Genomic DNA, 22,562 nt, shown 5'->3' on the forward strand with positions numbered 1-22,562 from the left:
ACGCAATATGCTTTTTTCTTTATTAACTTTGAAGATATGTCTATTGATGTATACGGGTTTAGGTCAGCTCTGCTCTAACAGACAATACGCTGCAAGATACATCAAATACATATGTGGAATACCAAGCCACAAAAGAACAGAGAACTCCCAAAACAAAACTATTCAATTAATGTCACCTGTTAATAATAGTTGCTAATGACAAAATATTTAAAAAAGTGTTTGCCCCCTCATAAAATACATTAGGAAGTTATTAATGTCTACTGTACATAATACATTTGCTCCTGATTGTATATGCATGCTAGAACATGTTTGCAACAGTCATCACTAGTAATTGGCATTTACATCAGACATTTAGCTGGTGCCAGTGATACGACTGAAAACACGTACCTTTGAAATGCCCAAAGTGTGAATCTGATGCTGCTGCATGCGCTTGAGCTTGGTACGCCCTTACTGTGCATCGATTATGTGCAAATGACCATTCCCCTCCCCGTTACGCCCATGAAATTATTGGCTGTAGTAAGGGTCCTTTGTGCTCAAAGATGAATTTCTGCACTCTCTGGTGTATGTTCAGGTTCTGGCCATGTGCAGTGCGATTTTATGCAAAATATGGCATGTATCGACATTTACGCTCCTAGATGAATGAGGCCCATAGTGCGCAATCTTTCAGACTGTTTCTCGGGCTGATCACATTCTTTTTTCAGCAATTCTTTAAATTACTCTGTGCACTGTGAATACTATGCATGTTTGCTGTTTATGTCCAAAAAAAGTAACATTGCAACCTAGATGGAGACTGTGAATCATGTATAGTATTACTGCCATTTTTAATTAATCCAGTACTTCAAGACTATATGTCCCAGATTCCTCTTCAGCTTCCCCTTCTTCAGTATAAGATAAGTTTCCCCCCACATGACACTGTAGATTCCTCTGCATTATCCCAGTCTAAGCCTAAGTGGAATCTTTTCCTTTTAACCCCATGAGCTGCCTGGAGGTCTTCTTTAAAAGCAACTTTTTATCATCCAATTCTGTAAACTGGACGCGGGATTGCACTTCCTTAGGGATACATTCCATACTTAAAAAGTTTTCTAGTCTTCTTTCCTTCTTCAGAACATGTAAGCACTGAAAAGGAGAAAGAATAAGGACCTAAACTAAAACGAATCACAAAGACCTTCAACATCCCTTACTAAGGCTTACCTGAAATGGGAGACCTTTGGCTTTTTGGGGAAGGTTTCTGTCCATGCTGCAGGCTGAGTCCAGGACTCAGCAATGCAGCAGTGTGCACACTTCTTCCTCATTGCACTGACTTGGATATATGATGTCAGACACTCAGGTCATGCTTGATGACGCATGATTTTCAAATTCAAATGCTGCTTTCCCGCATCTACTACCTGGGTAGTAGAGAATGGTCCCAAAGAGTCACCCCTTGACGTGGTGCACTAATCCATATAGATTATGGATGTGACACAGACACTTTCCAGATAATCTCTTAAAACAGGTAAACCTAATTACAAACAACTCTGCCACTGCCTTTTGTAGAGGGGGAAAAAAAATAAAAATCCGACAAGGAAGAAAAGGAGAAGTCACATTACATACCTTCCGTGGGTGTCCTTTTTTTTCTGTTGAAAAGATTAACCCATTTGCAGGGGCTACCATGGTTTCAAGGTGGGAGGAATACAGCAGAGGAAGACAAACCATTGCTCCAGGGAATAATATTGTCATCAGTGACAGTGGCACTTGTGACCAGGCAACTGCTGCAATCCATATCAAAGGTTGCCCTATACTTGTACATTTATTCTTGGATGCTGTGTAAATACTTTTTAATTCTCTACAAAAAGGGGCTGAGACAAAGGGAGTAATTTCCTCTGAGGAATTGAGAGCAAAAGGAGGTTACTAAGAGGTATGTCAGTTTTGCATAAGCAGGACTACTGAAAACATTACCACCATTTTTTCAATAAGGCAAGGTTAGGGATATACACCGAATGCTTGTAAATTACACTCTTCTTGGGTTCCGTTCAGTGAAAGAGTCTGCATTGAACGTCTTAAAAGGTGATTATTGGCAAAGTAAAAATCCTCCCTTCAAGCTTAACTGATAAAAATCACAGGGATCATTTAGACATGTAAGTTAATATGTTTAAATTATATGCCTCTCATTAATGTGTTTTCTAAGATTAAGATGATTTGAGAATACCCGTGTCTGTAATTCACTGAAAATCAACAGCATTGTTCATTTAAATACTTTCGGTAGAAATGTGTTTAGTAGGAATATAAGATTGTTAATGTATTCATTTGAAGTGATTTGTGAAGCTTTTGGTCTGTGCCGAACTTGGTTGATGTTGAGAAATTTCATAATATGTACTTTTATGGTTATTTAATGAATCACCTTTGAGATTGAATCCGATCGTATAATGGAACTTTTATTAACTGATGGAACGTAATTTCCCTAAACTTTAAAAAAGATACTTCTGTATCAAAATTTGTTTGTTAACTACGCACTTCCTGCAGCTGGACTCTCTTTCCTTTGGATTTCCTTCTATGTCGTCTTCTCAACCCGTGTATTTCCAACTTTAGAACTGCAGAAGATTAAATCTACACGCTGTCTTTTACCATCTGTCTGGTAGGAGTTCACATATTGCTTGCTTGGAAGAGGTTTTTTTTTTGTGTTTACATTTTAATTATATTTTAAAGATGTTTTGAAGCAATATTAAATGTTTAATGTTTAAACAAATCAAAAAAGAAGATTTTCTTATGATCTACTGGATGTACATTGCTGAAGATCAAAAACCTGCTTGTTAAGTTCTGGCATGTGGGTGTATCATGAGTGTTCACTTGTCACAAGATACACTGTTATTGGCTTGATTTATAATGTTTTTTTTTTTTAGGGACATTTTGTTAATGACATTGTTTCTTATTGATTTGAGATTTTTTTTTTTTTTTTTTTAAAGAATATAAGAACACCGCCTGTAGACAGCTCACTGAAAGAAGCATCACTATTTATCATGGTTGTTTTGAACAAGTAAAAAGACTTTCCAAAACTTTTCATTAGTAACTTATTTTATTCGTTTTCTTGTGGAGGAATATCAGTGCCACCACTCTGTTCACTCATTCTTTGAATATTTGACTTTTTTGTGGGTACAACTCTGGAGGAGTAGGCTGCTTCTGTTCTCTGGAGTGCAAATTAGTTAGGTTACTAATCTTGATTCAAAAATAAACCAAACATATGTTCTTTTCCAACTTGAAAACTACATATAATTGAACTACACAAGGTGTTAGCAATAAATAAGTAAAATCTGGATTTGTTAGTTTAATTTTTGTTTATTTTTTTTTACTAGTTTTTTAAAAGTTAAAATACTTTTTGTTAAATTACTGCACAGCATGATGCATAATTCTTCTGTTCAGAAACTGGAATCTAAATCTCAATATATGTACTTACTAAGTAGGTAAGTGACAAATCCACCCCCCCCCCTCCCCCTCTGCCCCACAAAAAAAAAATCACACCAATAAAAACACATGCAGCATTTATATTCAGCATTTACACACCACCTTTACAGAGACAGTTAAACATGCATAACAGTGGTAGTGGTATTTTGCTGCACATTTTTTTGCATAACCTGGACAGTACAAAACTTTGCAGAATTGACCCCAAGTGTGCATATGAACTATGCAGAATAAAGCACATTTTATTCTTCACGCAGTTTTATGTAGTGTATTTATGTTATATAGCATCTAAATGTGCACAAACTTATCTACACTAGATGGTGTTGTCAGAGCAAAAGCAAGTGTCTCGTTTTAAGAATTGTTTTATGTAGTACAAGTGATGTCATGCTCCTGTATTTGCATGAATGTGCCATCTTAAATGGCACAGCACATGGATATGTGGTCCAAGGTGGAGGCACCTCTTGGAAAGAGGGATGTAGCATCATACATATCATTTTAAATGTTTTTTGTTTTTTTATTATTTTAAATATAGAGACAAATTCTCTCTATTTTTTTACCTTCTCAAGATCAAGCTCCTTCAGAAGGATACTTGCATTTTTGTTTGCTTCTGCAGCCTGCTGGTCCTTTGCCTTCACAATTGTTTCCATGCACTGATGGCATTTCTTCAGAAGATCCTGTAATTTTTAACAGAAAAGAATAAGAAAATGTAAACTGTGGAACACCAATACATATGCAGCATAAATATATTGAACAGAGCAGTATAATAATATAATAAATACATTGAAAAACAAACTAATTGACTTTAGGCGAACAGTGGTCACCTTCCTCAATGTCTACAATGCCATCACACTCATCCTCATCTCTGATGTCCTTTTATCATCCAGTGTTTGAGACGGTTTGTAATTGGCGGCATTAATGGTATTCCTTTAACAATTTGTAGTTCAATTCGATGAACACCAGTTTTTCAAAACTTTTGTAGAATTAGCCTTCTACAACAATCACTCACAATGTTCCTAAGCTGTGCTAAACACCCCGGAGTACACCCTGGAGGGTGGGCAGCTTAAATACATCATAGCTAGTTTGTTCAAGGGGCTCCAAGTTGCCTTTTTTTTCCTCCCAGAATTTAAAGGGACTGTCTGACATGCTAATTTGTACATCAAAGTAATCCACCACCACTCCATCAATACAAGGTGTACCAGATTGAGACATAGTAGAGGTGGAATATATTTGGGCAATTCTTTTAAGTTTGACCAGATGTCCTAATAGTATTTCACATTGGTGCACTAGTCATCAGTCCGACTCTTTGAAAAGTAAAGTTTTTTCTGGCACATGTATTTTTATGAAAAGCTGAAGCAGGTTACGTGACATGTGCGGCTTGAGCCGACAGCTTGCTCACAAGATACTGTTTGCATCCGTGAAAATGTGTGTCAGATGGAAAAAAAGAGGATTTTTACTTACCGTAAAATCTATTTCTCTTTCTTCACTGGGGGACACTGCCAGACATTGGGGTAAAGTAGTGGGATTGGGAGTTTAGGCACTAAAAACTCTGATTTTTACTCCCCTCCTCTGCTATGCCCCTCCTCTCCTAGATACCTCAGTTTTGACTAACCAAGTGTACTATAAGGAGCTGCCCAAAGGGCAGAAGAATGTAAATCAAAAACATTCATAATCAGATCGTCTACAGAGCAAGGGAGGGAGCGCAGTGTCCCCCAGTGGAGAAAGAGAAATAGATTTTACGGAAAGTAAAAATCCTCTTTTCTCTCTCCTACCACTGGGGGACACTGCCAAACATTGGGGACATACCAAAGCAGCCTCATGGGAGGGAATGCTCTGGAGCGGCTGCATGTAATACTTTCCTGCCAAAGCTCGCATCAGAAGATGCGAAAGCCTGCAATCTGTAAAACTTTACAAAAGTATGAACAGACGTCCAAGTGGCCGCTTTGCACAGTTGTGCAGCCGAAGCCCCATGGTGTGCCGCCCAGGATGCACCAACAGCTCTGGTCGAGTGAGCCCTAAGCGTCTGAGGAACTGGCCGAGAAGCTCGGACATAAGCCAGACTAATAGTGGAAGTAATCCACCGAGCAATAGTCTGTTTAGACGCCGGCCAACCACGCTTCTTGACGTTGTATAATACAAACAGATCCTTTGTTTTACGAGTAGAGGCTGTGCGGTCCACATAGCACCGGAGAGCCCTAACCACATCCAGTAGATGAAGATCGTAATCAACAGAGTCAGTTGAAGACGACAAATGCGGACGAAATGCCGGAACCACAATCTCCTGGTTGAGATGGAACCTAGACACTACCTTTGGAACAAAGGAAGGTTTAGTACGTAACACCGCTCTATCTTCATGAAACACCAAAAATGGAGAACTACAACAGAGTGCTGCCAATTCAGACACCCTCCTAGCTGAAGATAAAGCTAGAAGAAAAACCGTCTTCCAAGACAGATGGTGCAATTCTGCGGTATGAAGGGGCTCGAATGGAGGAAGACAAAGAGCCCTCAACACTAAATTCAAGTCCCAAGGTTCTACCGGATGAGAAAATGGGGATTGACTATGAAGGACTCCTTGTAAAAAGGTCTGAACCTCACTCAGAAGTGCCAATTATCACTGAAAATAAGTTGACAGTGCAGACACCTGAACTTTAAGGGAACCCAGTCTGAGTCCCTTATCCAGGCCTTCCTGCAAAAAAGCCAACAGTCTAGACAGGCTAAACCTGGAAGTATGGAAACACTTGGATTCATACCAAAGGATATAAACCTTCCAGATCCTATGATAAATAGCCGCCGAAGATGACTTTCTTGCCCTAATCATGGTGGCAATAACTCGTGACGAAAAACCCTTAGCCTTAAGAACTAAGGATTCAGCAGCCACGCCGTCAAAGCCAGGCGATCTAAATCGAGATAATGAAGAGGGCCCTGAACTAGCAGGCCTGCGCGCATGGGCAGACGAAACGGCTGATCTGCTGACATTCCCAGAATGTCTGAGAACCACGCCCTGCGAGGCCAATGAGGGGCTACCAAGATTGCCTGAACGCATTCTCTTTTTAGCTTTTTCAAAACGCGAGACAGCATCGGAAAAGGTGGGAACAGATACACCAGCCTGAAGCGCCACGGAATCGCCATGACGTCTGCTGCGTATGCTCGAGGGTCCCGGGACTTTGCACAATACCGAGGGACCTGACAATTCAGTCTGGAAGCCATGAGGTCTATTTCTGGCAGATCCCATCTCTGAACTAGAAGAGCGAATACCTCTTTGCACAGGGACCACTCCCCTGGATGAACTTTCTCCCTGCTTAGGAAATCGGCTTCCCAGTTGTCCACTCCCGGGATATATACCGCCGATATCTGGGGAACGTGATGTTCTGCCCAGATTAAAATCTTGGCAGCCTCTTGCATGACTGCCTTGCTGCGAGTTCCTCCTTGATGATTCAAGTAAGCCACAGCCGTGGCATTGTCTGACTGTATCTGCAGGTGTTTTCCTTCCAGAAACCACTGAGCTTTTAACAGAGTCTTAAGCACAGCTCTCAACTCCAATATGTTTATGGGAAGATCTGACTCCTGGGGAGACCAGAGGCCCTGAAACCTTAACGGTCCCGTGACTCCTCCCCAACCCGAAAGACTTGCGTCCGTGGTCACTAAGGTCCAGGGGCCCGATTTTGAGGGTCTGACCTTTGCTTAGCTTGCTCGTGGAGAGCCACCATGTTAATGACAGTCGAGTTAAAGGAGACCGTCAAATGAACTGTATGTCCAACCGTTCCTGTGACCCCGACCATTTCCGGAGAATTTCCAACTGAAGAGACCGGGAATAAAATTGGGCAAACGGAACTGCCTCGTACACCGACACCATAGTTCCTAGAAGTTTCATGCAGGAGAGCATGGACACTCGAGGACGATCCAATAATACTCTGGTTCTCCGCTGGAGGGCGATGATCTTTTCCTGAGGAAGGAACACCCTCTGAACCATTGTGTCGAACACCAATCCCAGAAAGCGCATGCGCTGAGATGAGAGATTTTGGCACATTAAGAATCCACCCATGGTCCTCCAAGAACTCCATTGTGGTCTGAACCTGGCGAGATAAAATCTCTGCAGACCTCGCCTTTAAAAGAAGGTCGTCTAGATATGGAATTATCGTGACTCCCCTTCGTCTCAGGGCACTTGCCATAACTGCCATGATTTTTGTGAACACTCGAGGAGCAGAGGCCAGACCAAACGGAAGGGCTCTGAATTGAAAATGATCGGAACTCACCGCAAACCTCAGGAACCGATGATGCTGTTCCCATATGGGAACGTGTAAATACGCATCTTTTATATCGATGGAAGCTAGAAACTCTCCCTCTTCCATCACTGTAATGACTGTCCGAAGAGACTCCATTTTGAATCTCTGGACTACCACTTGCTTGTTCAAGGACCCGAGATTCAGTATAGGGCGAAATGTTCCGTCCGGCTTCGGAACCAAGAAAAGATTGGAGTAGAACCCCTGACCCCTTTCTGGCCCCGGCACCGGAACCACCACTCCTGCACCCTGAAGCTTCGCCACTGCCTCCAGCAGGGCCTGACTTCTGAGGGGACAAGCGGGCACCGGTGAGGAAAGGAACCTTATTGGTGGAAACTGGATTAAGTCTATAACATATCCTTTCGACACCACTCCTCGAATCCAAGCGTCCGACGTGACTGACCACCACTGGTGCTTGAAGAGTACGGGTACCCGCGTGGGGGCCAAGGAGTCATGGTGCAGGTTTTTCACTGGGACGCGACGTTCCCCGTCTGGGAACGCCCCTACCTCTGCCGCCGCCTCCTCTGGAAACCGCAGGCTGACCCCTTGGTGGGCCGCCACGGCCCTGCGAGAAGGAGTGAAAGGACCGAAACCGAGCTTGACGCGGTTTACGAGAGCCCATAGGAAGAATATTACTCTTCCCTCCTGTGGCTACCTCAATCACTTTCTCAAGCTCCGGCCCAAACATAGTGACTTCATCAAAAGGCAGGATTTCCAAGGACCTCTTTGATTCAGCATCCGTCGTCCGCGAACGTAACCACAGGGAACGTCGTGACGCCATAATAAGGCCGCCAATTCTGGCATTGACTGCTACTGCATCCATGGATGCCTGTCCCATATAATCCGCCGTCTCCTGAATGTGCTCAGCAAGAACCAGGAGATCAGGTAGCGGAGCATTATTTTGGATGGCCGAGATCAACTGCTCTGCCCATATCTGCACCGCCTTATTTGCCCATGCCCTTGCCATAGTGGGCCTAAACAAGCTACCGGAAGCCACATATGCGGACCGGAGCGCATTATCACACTTTTTGCCAGTGGAGTCTTTAAGAGATACTCTCTCCTGGGTAGGAATGGCAGAGGAAGTGGACAACCTGATAATGGGTCTGTCCACCTTAGGAGACACCTCCCATTTAATACAATCCTCTGTTGAAAGAGGGTAAAAACTCTTAAATCTACCCGGCATAACGAACTGTTTTCCTGGGTTTAACCAAGCGTCCGTCACAATCTGTACCATCTCTGACGGTGGGAAAGACATAACCTGAGATTTAGTACTTTTGAAAATGGAGAAACCTGAGGGAGCTGAGGGTGTAGGGTCAGCAAAACCAAGGCTATGCCTAATACCTAACACCAGGCTTTCAATATTACCCACCGAGGTGGTCATAATACTCAGTGAGTCTTCTTCCTGAGTATCCGAGACTATATTCCCATCCTCATCTGATGGGATATCTGAGCCTGGGCTACGACCCTGGTTTACATCCAGTGAGGCCCTTTTGGCTCTGTGGGAGACTGCAAGTGGGCGATCATCACTATGAGTCAGAGAACTCTGAGGATGTGCCTGCAAATTCTGTCTGGTCACTCGCCCCTGCTACATGTGAAGAGCGCTGCCCTGCAGTGAGAGATACCTGAGACTCTGTAACTACATTCTGACGTATCTCTGCAGCCTGTAACATCACCGTAGTAAACTTCTCCATGGTTGCAGCAAAGGATTTAACCCAAGGCGGCTCTACCATGGCTACCGGTGTTTGAGCTGGGGCGGGACGCTCCCGAGATCCGGTCTCACAAGCAGTGCAAAGGGCACCTTTGTCATGCTGTCCTTTTGAAAGTTTTACTTTACACATGGCACAAGTAAAATACAATGCAGACCCTCCAGAGGATCCCCTGTCAGAGGACTCCTTGTTAGACATTACTGGTTAAATACAGTCTAAACTGATTATGACTAGACAGATAAATGATTATTGTCTAAACAGTTAATGTCAGAATACAGCAATACACAATTTGTAGCCAGATCTATATACCCAGGTACAAATTTGCCCCACAGTAACTTTTAACCTCTCCTGCTAGGTAGAACAATCAACCATGAATGTTTAAAATGTTTTTGTACACAAACAAACACAGGATTTACCGATACCAGTCACAGAAGAGGTAAATGAGAGGAGAGAAGCGACATGCTCGGTGTGAGCTAAAGATGGCGACTCCGCTGTGCAGGATCCTGAGAAGTACGGGAAACGAAGGTCCTCCTCCAGCTCCGCCTTCATCAAAAAAATGTCTGCGCCTCTCTAAGTTACCGAACAGCTCATCTATAATATGGCTGTCGGTAATCTCTCCACAACACGCTTGTTACAGTGCCCAGGTAGCGTGTGCGTCTCTGCCCTCCTCCTGCAGCGTCGCTTTCTATAATAGAGGGAGCGCTAACGGACCCCCGCTGCTCGTTGTCAGGGGAGGTGGGGGTATGGAGGAGGGGGCTTGCCGGCTAGTCCGTCGGCGGGGAGAGATGGATCCTGGATCTCCCCCGCGCGACCTATCTCTGTGGCCCACTGAAGAGGTCTACCTCCGTGGGCACCTAAAGCCCTAATGGCGCTATCAACAACTAACAGCTCGTTTCTAGGGGATGAACTACCGGCAAGACTGGTGAAGGAAGACCCGGGCATCAGCCACTTCTTACCTTGCGCGGGGATCAGGGTGAAGGAAGCCCAGGACTATTCACCCTCTCTGGGACTTAGGATCGATCCCCGCGAAGCACCCTTAAGAAAAAATAAAATAAAAACGTGAAACACTATCACTAAATAACATATAGGCAGGAGCCTATACTAAACTGGCCTAACTCCTAAGGCACTAAAAAAAACCTGAGGTATCTAGGAGAGGAGGGGCATAGCAGAGGAGGGGAGTAAAAATCAAAGAGTTTTTAGTGCCTAAACTCCCGATCCCACTACTATACCCCAATGTCTGGCAGTGTCCCCTAGTGGTAGGAGAGAGAAAAAGACATTACATATGACTTACCTAGGATCAAGCATGGTTGTCAAAATATAGTGATCCAATTTAAAGATGCTGCAAACCCTTAGGTCCTTAGCAAATATAAAACTTGATCTACAAGAGCAACATACTTAGTGGTACTGCTTACCCTCATCCTCTCCTTAAGCTACTCTAGCAGCATTTCCAGGGTTTGAAAAGGGGTCTAATTTGACTCTGAAATTGGTAAATTCACATTTCCAACCTAATGATTTGAGTAGTTTGCATAAAGGTGAAAGAATTCTCCATTGTACCGGAGTCCCCCTTCTTCTCACTATCTCATGTGTTGATGGCTTGTTGCTATTCCTACAGGTCACAGAAGCATATAAAGTGTGGAATTCCACCTCATTACTTACTCTTGCTTCTGGAGTTGGCATGGCAGATCACATTATTTTTGCAACTGCTGCAATGTTCAACAGTGGGTTCCTGAATGCAGACAATTGCCAGAAATTTTACAGGTCACAGACAGAATTTTCTGCACTAACCTTTAATTTTCGCAAAATTTCTTATCCATCAAGCTTATTATGTATGCAAAGCAAGATAAGTGTTAAAATTCCCCTAGTCGTAATACAAACAGTGTTTGTTCCCTTACTGAGTAGAATCATTGCAAGATGAGCCATTTTTCTATGACAGGTATGTTTCTTAGTGAAATCAGCAATACCAAGAGTAGCTTGCCTGTGAATGACCTGGCATTGTGTGGTAGCACTAATATGAAGAAAAGATAAGGAGGATGATGCAACAATGGGCTGTGTTAATAGTCTAGTATTTTGTTTGACCAGTACCGCTTGTCCACATATCCGTAGTTAAGTGGACTACGGTACAACAGGAATTGCTGTTCTGGAAAACAGGAAGAGAGAAGGAATTTGGTAGTGTGGACACATGACCTCAACTAATCTGCTATTATGTGGTGCATTGATGGCCGCATTGGGTTTGTGTCCAATTTTTGTTATGGCTTTAGTGATAAGCTGTGCAACGGGATGCTGTCATACTTGTTAACTCTTGCAAATGCTTGCTTCACCGACCATTGTTGTTTAAATTATGCTTCGTCTTCTTGGTCCCCTTCTGTATATAAGTTTCGCCAGCAGCAGCCCTAATGGGCAAGGATTCTTCCTGCGAATCATGAATAGTATTAGGGAAGTCCGTTTGCATTTGCAAACTGAATGCTGTACTACGTACGAATAATGAGAAGGATGCTGATGAAAGTGTTGGTATTGCGCTTATCATGGGCATGAGGAAGTATTCACTGGTGGCTGCCTTACTTCAAGTAAAACACAATCATCTTTGTCAGATCCACAATCACCCCCCTCATCCTGTTGCACGTTAGCAAGTTACAAAGTAGCATCCTCAATTTCTATGTCTAAATAATCATTACTACTTATCCTCATAATTCCAAACGGCTGTAAATCTAAAACAGCAGCCTTCGTCCAAAATGTATCCGTGTCAGAAACTGAAATGCCAGGCATATAACACTCGTGGACTAACTTTGACATATCTTAGGATTCTGTGAACGCACAATTTGTTCTTCAGCCTCAGTGTTCTTTTCATGCATGGATTTGGCTGTTTTGGAAGTGAGAGACTTACACTGAAAGCGTGATGGTGGTGTATGGGAAGTTACAGAAGATGTATGTCAGTGTTGGGCACTTGCTTTTGCAATGGGCAATCAAGTACGAGCAACAGCAGCAAGCAGGACCATCTCTAGCAAAAAGTGGTCTACACCTTTTCTTGCTCCTGCAGATGGTGTATGGAAAGTTCCGTCATTTCCATGTTTTTTAGTCAAACCACCTCATTCATCAGTTACTTTTCCCTTAATCCGTACATCAAGAGCTGATGTTATTTTTGAGATCGACAAACAGCAATTGAATTTGGAGTGTGCTTTCTTACACTTTTGTCCCATGTGACCTTTTTATTAGAAGAGGATGAAAAATGGACCACTACTGTCAATAGTGCTACTGGGATGCACCTGACCGACCCATGATTGATAACAGGAGTAAAGCTACTTGACGTTTCAGAAGCTTGTAGCAGATACCAGACCAGGAGAACGCCCAATGAAATAGGGAAAGGAGAGTTACCTTACAATTGTTCAAACACTGCTCTACAAGACCATAACATTCATGCAATTGGTTAGTTTATTTTTTAAAAAAAAAAAGCAGCTTAGAGTACAGATGCCAGTTTTACTGTTCCTCAAACAATTGCTTCAAAATTAAACTCTTGGATCTTAAGCGTGAGAAATAATTGTTTTGGTCCACTCCTAGATTTCTATTACACCACCAGTAGTCACTGATTGTCCACTCCACTCTATTCTGCACTCTATCCAACGCTCTTCATAAGCACAAAATTGCAGCAAATGACCTCCGCACATGCCATCAATTCTAAAATGACAGCCAAGAACAGGAGAGATGGCTCTATATAGATGGTCTGAAGCCGAAATACGCAAAAATCCGCCAATCTCCCACAAATTATACGTATATTGCTTTGTTCTCAGTCATGATATGCCTTGGTACCCAAAAATTGTATCTATCGGATTTCTCTCACATATACACACCCATTTTTTTCATATTTGACATTCACTTGTCAATTTAAAAAAACAAAATGATGCACTTATATATTTATGAAATTACTCCCCAGTGCTGTTCCTTTATTCTTTTTCGCGTAAATATATATATATATATATATTTTTATATATATTATCTTGGAAGTGTGCAGTACCTTTGAATAAACAGAGAAATTACATTTCTCTTAGTATGTTTTTACTTTTTCATTCTTTCTGTATCACCGAATATTTTTCAGGCTGTTAATTTTCCAAAATATATAGGAGATGTAACAGCATAGAGACAGAAGTAACAGACCAGCCATATTCAATTGTGCTAACCATTTTCCTATGTCTCTTTTTTTAAACAGCGTAACTTTTATCTTTCAGCACTTTCTCCTTCTAATATCACAGATATTTTATCAGAAAAGCAGAAACCAGAAGTAAAGCATATCTGTGACAAAGGATAACAATAGAGTAACAAAGTATTACTGAGCAGTAATACATTGCAAAGGATACTACTACAGGGCACAAGGTTATATTATGTAAGCAGTGCAAATGCAAAATGTTTGGCATCAGGATGAAAGTTTGCACAAGGCAGCAAACTGTACACTCGCCATAACGAAAACAAAATTTACTCTACACTGCGAACTCTGTATGGCAGTAAAACAAGTAAATGGTAAAAGTCTACCATTTATTAATCTAGTGCAACATTACATGCTGTACACTTAACATGCAATTTAATACTTTACATAGCGTACACATTGGGGCATATTCAACTGACGGCGGGATCGCCGAAAATCCCGCGCTCTAAAAATATTACAGTTAATATGGTAATCCTGCGCGTAAAAACCATTAATACGATATTTTATTCGCTGGATTTCAGCTCGCAGCTCCGGGAGCTGCGAGCTGAAATTCAGCTAGATATTACCGTATTAACTGTAATATTTTTAGAGTGCGGAATTTTCGGCGATCCCGCCGTCAATTGAATATGCCCCATTAACTTGATATGCTTATCAGCTCCTTATTAAAGCTTATAACATAGCTTATATATAAAAAAAAAAAAAAAAAACCACCATGCCCACAATATATACACAAACAAAATCATTTAGCATTGGATTTTCTCTCTCTTCTTAGAATACAATAGCATTTTTCTTCTTTCTAGCACACATTTTTTTTTTTATACTTATGTCAAATCTTTTTCCCTTAGTCCATTAGGGTACATTGAGAACATTTGGGTATAGAGTAGTGATACAGATGTGTGGTTCACCGTAGCTTCTCCCCACCGAATACCTTTTTCCTGTAAGGCTTCAGTTCATATTTAACCAAACCTCACAAAAAAGAAAAATAGAGAGAAACAAACAGAAAGAAGGAAAGAACAACAGCCTCCTAAACAAAAATAACCATGTCACACAACTGGAGAACCCAGTGCATAAAGTGTGGGCACCCAGTGTCCACCGATGGACTAAGAAAAAAAAAAGATTAATGCAAATTATAAAAAGTATAAAATTCTTATGTTTTCAGGCATCCTTTGGGGGTACACTGGGAATGTCCCAAAGCTACCATTACAGGTGAGAACGCTAAAGGTACAGCGCAAAGCACCCTTTTCACAAAACTGGCATCCCTGGATACAAACACATTAAAAACAGAGGGAAGAGGTAGCCGCCTGACACAGGTGCTCAGTCAAGGCGGCATGCCGTGCTGTCCAAGAAGCAGTCACTGATCTGGTGGAGGGAGCACAAAGATTCTCTGGAATAAGCTGTTCTGATGGATTGCAGCCATAATTCATCTAGCAATAGTAAGTTTAGATGCTCACTAAGCTCTGGTGGACATTGAAAAAGACTTAAGTCCTAGTTAGTCACTGGGGGTATAGAGCTGGAGGATCTTGAGCTTTGCCAATAAACTAAGTAAGTGCCAGGCTCCCATCACTGCACTCTATACCCAGTGTTCCAGTGCCCTCATGGATGAATGAGAAAATTGTAATTTCAATAAATGCATATATTAAACCAACCACAGCTGTTTGAAGTAGCACAGCCAACGTGACTTTAAATGTCAGTGAAACCTACTCATCTGGTAAGCCGTTTAGGAAAAATAATATGCCCTTAAAACTAAAATGGGCAATCTGCTTTTTGGACAACCCTAATGCTCAAATGAAGCACTGTGGATGGACAGTCCTCCGCAGTACATAAAGCCACTGGCCACGATGAAAGTACTTTAAACATTAAAATAGCTGTCCTTGTAGGCGTTAAAGCCACTGATACTGTGGTCCCCTCTGTTGGACAAGCATACTCAACATTTTTCAAATCTTTTGTTCTCAAATGAGCACTCCATATCAAATCATATACTCACCTTATCAGTTATTGTTGCAATGTATCGCATGCACTCAATATCAGATGGATACTGGTTTACTTCTTTCACCAAAAACTGTACAACTTTAAGGTGGCCCTTTAACAGAAATAAAGACAAACACAAGCTGTGACAATTAGAAAATTCCAGAAATTAGAGGATAAGACTTAAACTTGGCAAATTAAAGGCACCGCTTTTTTTGGCTATGAATAACCGAGGTGAATAACATATGAGCTTAAATAGCTGACGTATTTAGATTTAATTATGTGTGTCCACATGTTAGAGAAACACCTAACATAGCAAGCAAGTGCAGAAAAGAGAGCATAGCGTGACTGATATTTAATCTGCAGTCGATTGCAGTCTCAAATTGTTTACTTGCATCAGATCAATCAGCACACTATCCTAAAGATATGTTAAGTGGCAGTTTGTAATTTAGTGGGGAGGTGGTCAGTATTACTTTTTAACTGAGCTGCAATAGAATGCCATGTGTTTTACGGCCATATCTGAAAATATCCATTTGGGAGATTAGACTGATGTGAATGAGTTCTCTGTACAGCGCTGCGGAATTAGTGGCGCTATATAAATAGATGATGATGATGATGATGATGATGATTAGTGGTCCTTTAAGCAAATTGGCCTTACATGGACGGTTGTTGCCGACACTAGCAGCAATTAACAGTTCATTTAACTTTTGGGGGGGGGGGGGGGGGTAGAGGGGCTTGTATGGTATAAACTGCACAGAGCACTAGCAAAATCAATATCTTGCAATTCTGGACACTGTGAAACATACCACTGTATTTTTCCTCTTGAGGTCTATGTGAGCAGCACAGTGACCCACAGCTGGACAAGAGGTATAAGGAGAGGGTGTATAACCCTACCCAGGGCCAGATTAAGGCAATGGAGGCCCACGGGTTAAGGGTACGGTGAGCCCCCCCAGCCTGCAGGCTTCCTCCTCTTTCTTCTTGTCCTGCTGTCCGTGCGGGCGCGGTGGGCAGCGAGCTGCTTAGTGAGGAGATCTCATGTGACTAGGACTCATAGTTTCACAAGACCCTCTCTCTAGCAGATCGATGTGCACCGCGGCCGCACTGACAGCAGGGCAGCTAACAGCATCAGATTTGCCGTTAGCTGCGCATGTCTAGAATCAATGGGAGGCCATCCCTGGCAGTAATGAATAAAAACATTTGTTAGGGCCCTCCAGCTGCCCGAGACCCCTGGGCTACAGCTCACAAACACCATTGGTTAATCTGGCACTGTTCCTATCCTGTACTTTTTTTGGACCCACTGCCATACAACATGCCCCTCAAAATGGATGATAAATTTAGAGGAGAAAACACAAAGTACCACCATCTGTTTCCACTAACTATCAGGGAGAAATGTGGGTGTATAATAACTCTGGTGGCACAGAAACACTCTTGACTACAAAGTGTACTAATACAAATAACAAAAAAACAAACAAGGACATTGAGCAAATTCTATTAATAACAGTAATTAAGTGCATGGAGGTATTATTGTTTGTGCACAACCAATATAAATGATAAAATAGTTAAAAAAAATAGATTTAATCTAAAATACCCTACAGCAAAAAAAAACAAAAAAACGTATATTACCTTCCGAAATGCTGACATTAAAGGGGTTATTTTACGATTATCAGCAGCGTCCACATCAGCGCCAGCATGAATAAGCAGTTGAACTACATCAAAATGCCCACCATTAGATGCAAGCCAAAGAGGTGTGTTCCCTTTCTTATTTCGCACATCAATATGAGAATTCCTGAAACATAGTAGGATAACATTTAATAAATTATGCAGTAAAACAATATGGGGGTTGTGCAAATAAGCCAGGGACATACATTGTGAGCATTTAATTCATGTTTTAGTCAGGAATTTTTATTTTTAATTCCAAAAAGAAAATCTGGGGAGTCAATTTGATGCCAAGGTTGTCGTTCTGAGCAGAGACCGCTTTATAGAACACTCTGCTATTGTGTACAGCAAGTGCAGTGTGAAACAACAGTGCTTCGAGAAAAACAAATGTCCACACTCACTCAGAGCACAACTCCCCAGGAGTTGTCAAGCCCTAAACTAAGCACAACTTTAATTGTCACTATTTCACACAGAAGAAGGTGCAGTTATGCATAAACAAGACTGGTACCTGAAAAGTCTCAGTTATGCTTTGTACAAGTAATTTAAAATGGGAAATTAGACGTGCTAGTTTGATGTTTGTATGAAATTAATTTAAGATGCTTTTTACACTCCTGTCACCAGCTGAAAAACTGAAACCATGCATACAAGAGAGAAGTGTCTGTACTAATACCCTATCAGCTAGATAAGTACTTCAGGTATAATGAAGGTAGGTAGTTTTCCTTTATAACTGTTTCAGCATTAATGATTAACCCCCATAGAACTATCAGTTAGGTAAGTACTTAGCAGCATTGTCTCCTGCACAGTATGCTGAATTGAATCTGCCTTTAGACAAATTTCACAGCAAGATTCTTAAAGGACTTTTAAATTGGATCCACTGCTGTGCTCTGATGATAAAATCAGTTCTTTACTTTCATGCTTGCGAAATGTGCTCGATGTGGGGGTAAAATAAAATGACGGTTAGAAGTTTTAAGCAGATCTTAGGTGTTACCACTGATTGGCTAATTAACTAAACTATATGTGAAATTGAAATTTAATGCATACAAAATACTGTTATAAGGGATACTTTAAAATCAAAATAGAATAACTAATATAATGCGAACTCATTTGAATAAATGGAACCTATGGAGCAGATTTCCAACATTGCAATAAATTTTACATTGGTGCATAAATTGACTATACATTTATTATAAAATCAGAATGATGGCATAAAATGCGTACATCTGAATGTAAACTGTGTGTGGGTATGAATCTGCAACACTATCTTGAGGAGATAAATTTAAAAAGTTATACACAGCTTGCACACTAAAAGCTGTCACTAAATGACTAAATCATCAGATCACTAATCCAGACACAACCTTTTTTGCTTTTTTTAATTATAATTATAAAAGATCTGTTATGCACGTTTTGACGCTATCCAATAACGATTGTCGAATCTCGATTTGTGTTTCCAACGCACAAATATTTATTCTCAAAAAGTAGCAGAATGTCACACTTTTACATAGAGAATATCACCGACTGGTATTAGCGCTACTAACCTGAGAGGCGCGGAGTCTAACACACCACCTGTGTTCACCAGGGACCCCCGCAAGGAGGTTTGGGCTTGGCTGCGTGCGATGTGCAGGTTGCGGTTCTCCCAGGAAGTCACCAGTGCAGCGAATAGGGTAGTCAGACAGGCCGAGTCGAAACCAAGGAAGCGAGGTACCACGGAGAGTAGGCAAGAATAGTCAGGGACGGTCCAAAGGTCAATACCAGTGCGGGCAGCGAAATACAAGGGAAATCCGGAAGAGAGGTCAAACAAGCCAAGGAGTCTATACACAGGAGTTCAGGAACAGGAATGCAAACTAAATGCTGGAGCAGGGTAGAACCAATACTCTGCCACTAGACATGTGTCAGAGGCTGCTTTAAGTACTCTAAGGTGCCTCCTGATTGGGTTAGGGAGATTTAGGCGGTTTAGACATGCTGCTGCAGACAGGTGAGTAGAGATAGAGTTCTGCAGCTAGGCAACAGGACGTGGATTGCGGAGAGAAGGTGCACATCTCCGGCGCCTGTGGAGAGCGCGGAGATGGCACCTGACAGTATCCTCCCCTTCTTTCTTACAGGTGGTGCAGGAATCCCGCAGAAATCTTGCCAACAGACGTGGAGCATGAATATCCTCTTCATAGACCAGAGATCTCTCCTCTGGGCCGTAGCCCTTCCAATGGTTGAGAAATTGGTGTTTTCCGCTAGAGATACGAGATTCCAGAATGCGTTCTACCAGAAATTCTTCACCACGAACAGTCTTGACAGGAGGAGGTGGAGAGGTTTTGCTGAAGAATTCGTTGAGAATGAGTGGTTTAAGCAGAGATATATGGAAGGTATTATGAATCCGCAGGGAAGCTGGTAGATGAAGTCTGTAGGTGACAGGGTTGATCACATGAGAGATGGAAAGGGTCCAATATAGCGTGGAGCTAATTTCATAGTGGGAACCTTGAGTCTAAGGTTGCGGGTAGCTAACCAGACTTTGTCTCCTACCCGAAGTACAGGGAGATTCCTTCTATGCCGATCTGAAAAGTGTTTGTAACGGTCAGAAGCTTGTAATAATCTGGAACGTACTTGGGACCAAATTTGAGAAAAATTGTGTACCGTATTCTGCGCAGCAGGTACCGAGGAATCCGAAAGATCAGAGAAGGTGGGGAGAATGGGATGTCTCACGTAGATGGTAAAGAAGGGAGAGTTACCCGTGGACTCGTGTTGGTGGTTATTATGGGTAAACTCTGCCCAGGGTAAAAGTTCACTCCAGGACGTCTGTTGATCCGAACAGTAGCACCTCAGAAATGCCTCCAGGTCCTGATTGGTCCGTTCAGTCTGCCCATTAGTTTGCGGGTGGTACCCGGAGGAGAATTTTAGGCTGATCCCAAGCGGTTTGCAAAAGGATCTCCAGAATTGAGAGACAAATTGGAATCCACGATCAGAAATGATGCCCCTCAGGCAGCCCTGAAGGCGAAAAATCTCTCAGATGAACAGGAGAGCCAGCTGGGAGGCAGAAGGTAATCCCTTGAGGGGAATGAAGTGGGCCAATATCGAAAAGCGGTCCACCACCACCACCCAGATGGTGTTAAACCCAAGACTGGCAGTAAGGTCTGTAATGAAATCCATGCTGATACTAAGCCATGGAAGGTCCGGAATGGGTAGAGGATGAAGAAGACCGGCAGGGGGTCTCCGCGGGATATTGTGTTGGGCGCAGACCTCACAAGCGCGGATGAATTTCAGGACATCCGAGGGCAATGAGGACCACCAATAAAGGCGAGATAGAAGAGCAACTGTCTTCTTAACCCCAGCATGACCAGCGAATTTGGCGTTATGGGCCCATCTTAGGAGTTTAATGCGTAGATGTTCCTGTACAAAATAATGACCAGGAGAAGGAGTCTTGAAAGAGGAATTGGTCAAGGCTACAATTGTGGAAGGATTGAGGATAGGTTTGGCAACCATAGATGACGAAACATTGGAGAAGTCAAAAGATCGAGATAATGCGTCAGCACGCAAATTCTTGGTACCGGGCCTGAAAGTTAGTATCAGCTGGAATCTGTTAAAGAATAGCGACCAGCGGGCCTGTCGAGGGTTCAGACATTGTGCAGACTGCAAGTAGGTGAGATTTTTATGATCTGTATATACTGTGATGGGAAAGCACGCCCCCTCCAACAGATAGCGCCATTCCTCCAGGGCGGTCTTGATGGCAAGAAGTTCCTTGTCCCCAATCCCGTAGTTGGCTTCACTGGCTGAAAATCTTTGGAGAGAAAACCACAAGGAACAGGAAAGCCTACAGAATTCTTTTGGGACAGTACTGCTCCAATCCCAACAGAGGATGAGTCCACCTCTAGGAAAAACGGTTTATTTTGATCGGGTTGAGATAAGACGGGTGCAGACAAGAAGGCCTCCTTAATGGCTAGAAATGCTCGTACAGCCTCTGGGGGCCAAGACTTGGATTGGCCGCCCCTCTGAGTGACGAGAGTAATAGGAGAGATTAACGTAGAAAACCCCTTAATGAATTGGCGATAATTCGTAAAGCCAATAAAACGCTGGGTAGCCTTGAGACCGGAAGGTTGAGGCCAATTATGAATAGCCTCCAATTTGCTTGGATCCATCTGAAGGCCGGAGCCTGAGACAATATATCCTAGGAAGGGTACTTGAGAGCAATTGAAGAGACATTTCTCGAGCTTGCAGAATAGGAGATTAGCACGTAAACGAGAAAACACCTCTTTGACATGCATGAGATGAGTAGACAGGTCTTGGGAAAAGATTAGGATATCATCCAAATAAATTACCACTGATTGGTAGAGCAAATCCCTAAATATTTTGTTCACAAAGTCCTGAAAGACCGCTGGGGTGTTACTGAGCCCAAACGCCATCACCAGGTATTCATAGTGGCCGTCTCTGGTATTAAATGCGATTTTCCACTCGTCTCCTCTGCGAATTTTGATTAGGTTGTAGGCTCCCCTGAGGTCCAACTTAGTAAAGATTTGTGCCCCTCGAATACGGTCAAAGAGCTCAGAGATTAAAGGGAGTAACGATTTTTAATCGTGATGGCATTTAGTCTCCTGTAATCAATGCACGGTCTGAGAGAGCCGTCCTTCTTTACAAAAAAGAAGCCTGCCCCTGCTGGAGAAGATGATTTTCTAACGAATCCCCTCCTGAGGCTCTCAGTAACATACTCCGACATAGCCTGTGTCTCGGGCAAAGACAGCGGATATACCCTGCCTCTAGGAATGTTCTTTTCAGGGAGGAGGTCGATGGGGCAATCCCAAGGCCGATGAGGAGGAAGGATTTCGGTAGCGGTTTTAGAGAACACATCAGCGAACTCAGAGTAGACTTCAGGAAGGCCCACCAGGGAAGAAGTACAGAGACAGGCCAGTTTGGGTTTAGATGGGAAAACGGATCTCAGACATCTTTTATTGCAGTATGAACCCCAGCGGATTACTTGAGCTCGCTGCCAGTCGAATTGTGGAGAATGAAGTTTCAGCCATGGTAGCCCCAGGATGATAGGGTTAACCGATTGGGGTAGCACAAAGAAACTTATACTCTCGGAGTGAAGTGCTCCTATCTCCATCCGGAGTGGAGAAGTAGAGCGAGGGATTGAGCCATTGGAGACTCTATTTCCGTCCACAGCAGTGAGCATCAAATGTTGAGCCAAAGGGATAGTATCCAGACAAAGTTCGGTCACAAGTTTGGAAGAGATGAAGTTCCCTGCGGACCCCGAGCCCACAAAGGGCCAGGTAGTAAATGGGCCATTAGGGAAAACCAAGGTGACTGGCATCAAAAACTCTAACTACTTCCGAAAGTAGGAAGAAAGCGACTGGG

The 22,562-nt window shown here is 42.6% G+C and overlaps 1 protein-coding gene across 2 annotated transcripts in view; it reads right to left on the reverse strand.

Annotated features, from left to right (window-relative positions):
• ANKHD1 (ankyrin repeat and KH domain containing 1) overlaps positions 1-22,562 on the reverse strand; it is a 195,995-nt gene that overhangs the window by 58,426 nt on the left and 115,007 nt on the right. For both annotated transcript variants that reach the window (XM_075209750.1, XM_075209749.1), the window contains exons 22-24: positions 17,196-17,358; positions 15,592-15,687; positions 3,990-4,106 (exon numbers count right to left, since the gene is read on the reverse strand). In XM_075209750.1, coding sequence (XP_075065851.1) covers positions 3,990-4,106; positions 15,592-15,687; positions 17,196-17,358 — 376 coding nt within the window. The remainder of the gene's footprint in view (positions 1-3,989; positions 4,107-15,591; positions 15,688-17,195; positions 17,359-22,562) is intronic.

This window comes from Mixophyes fleayi, chromosome 4 (assembly GCF_038048845.1).
Source record: "Mixophyes fleayi isolate aMixFle1 chromosome 4, aMixFle1.hap1, whole genome shotgun sequence".
Lineage (NCBI taxonomy): Eukaryota > Metazoa > Chordata > Amphibia > Anura > Limnodynastidae > Mixophyes > Mixophyes fleayi.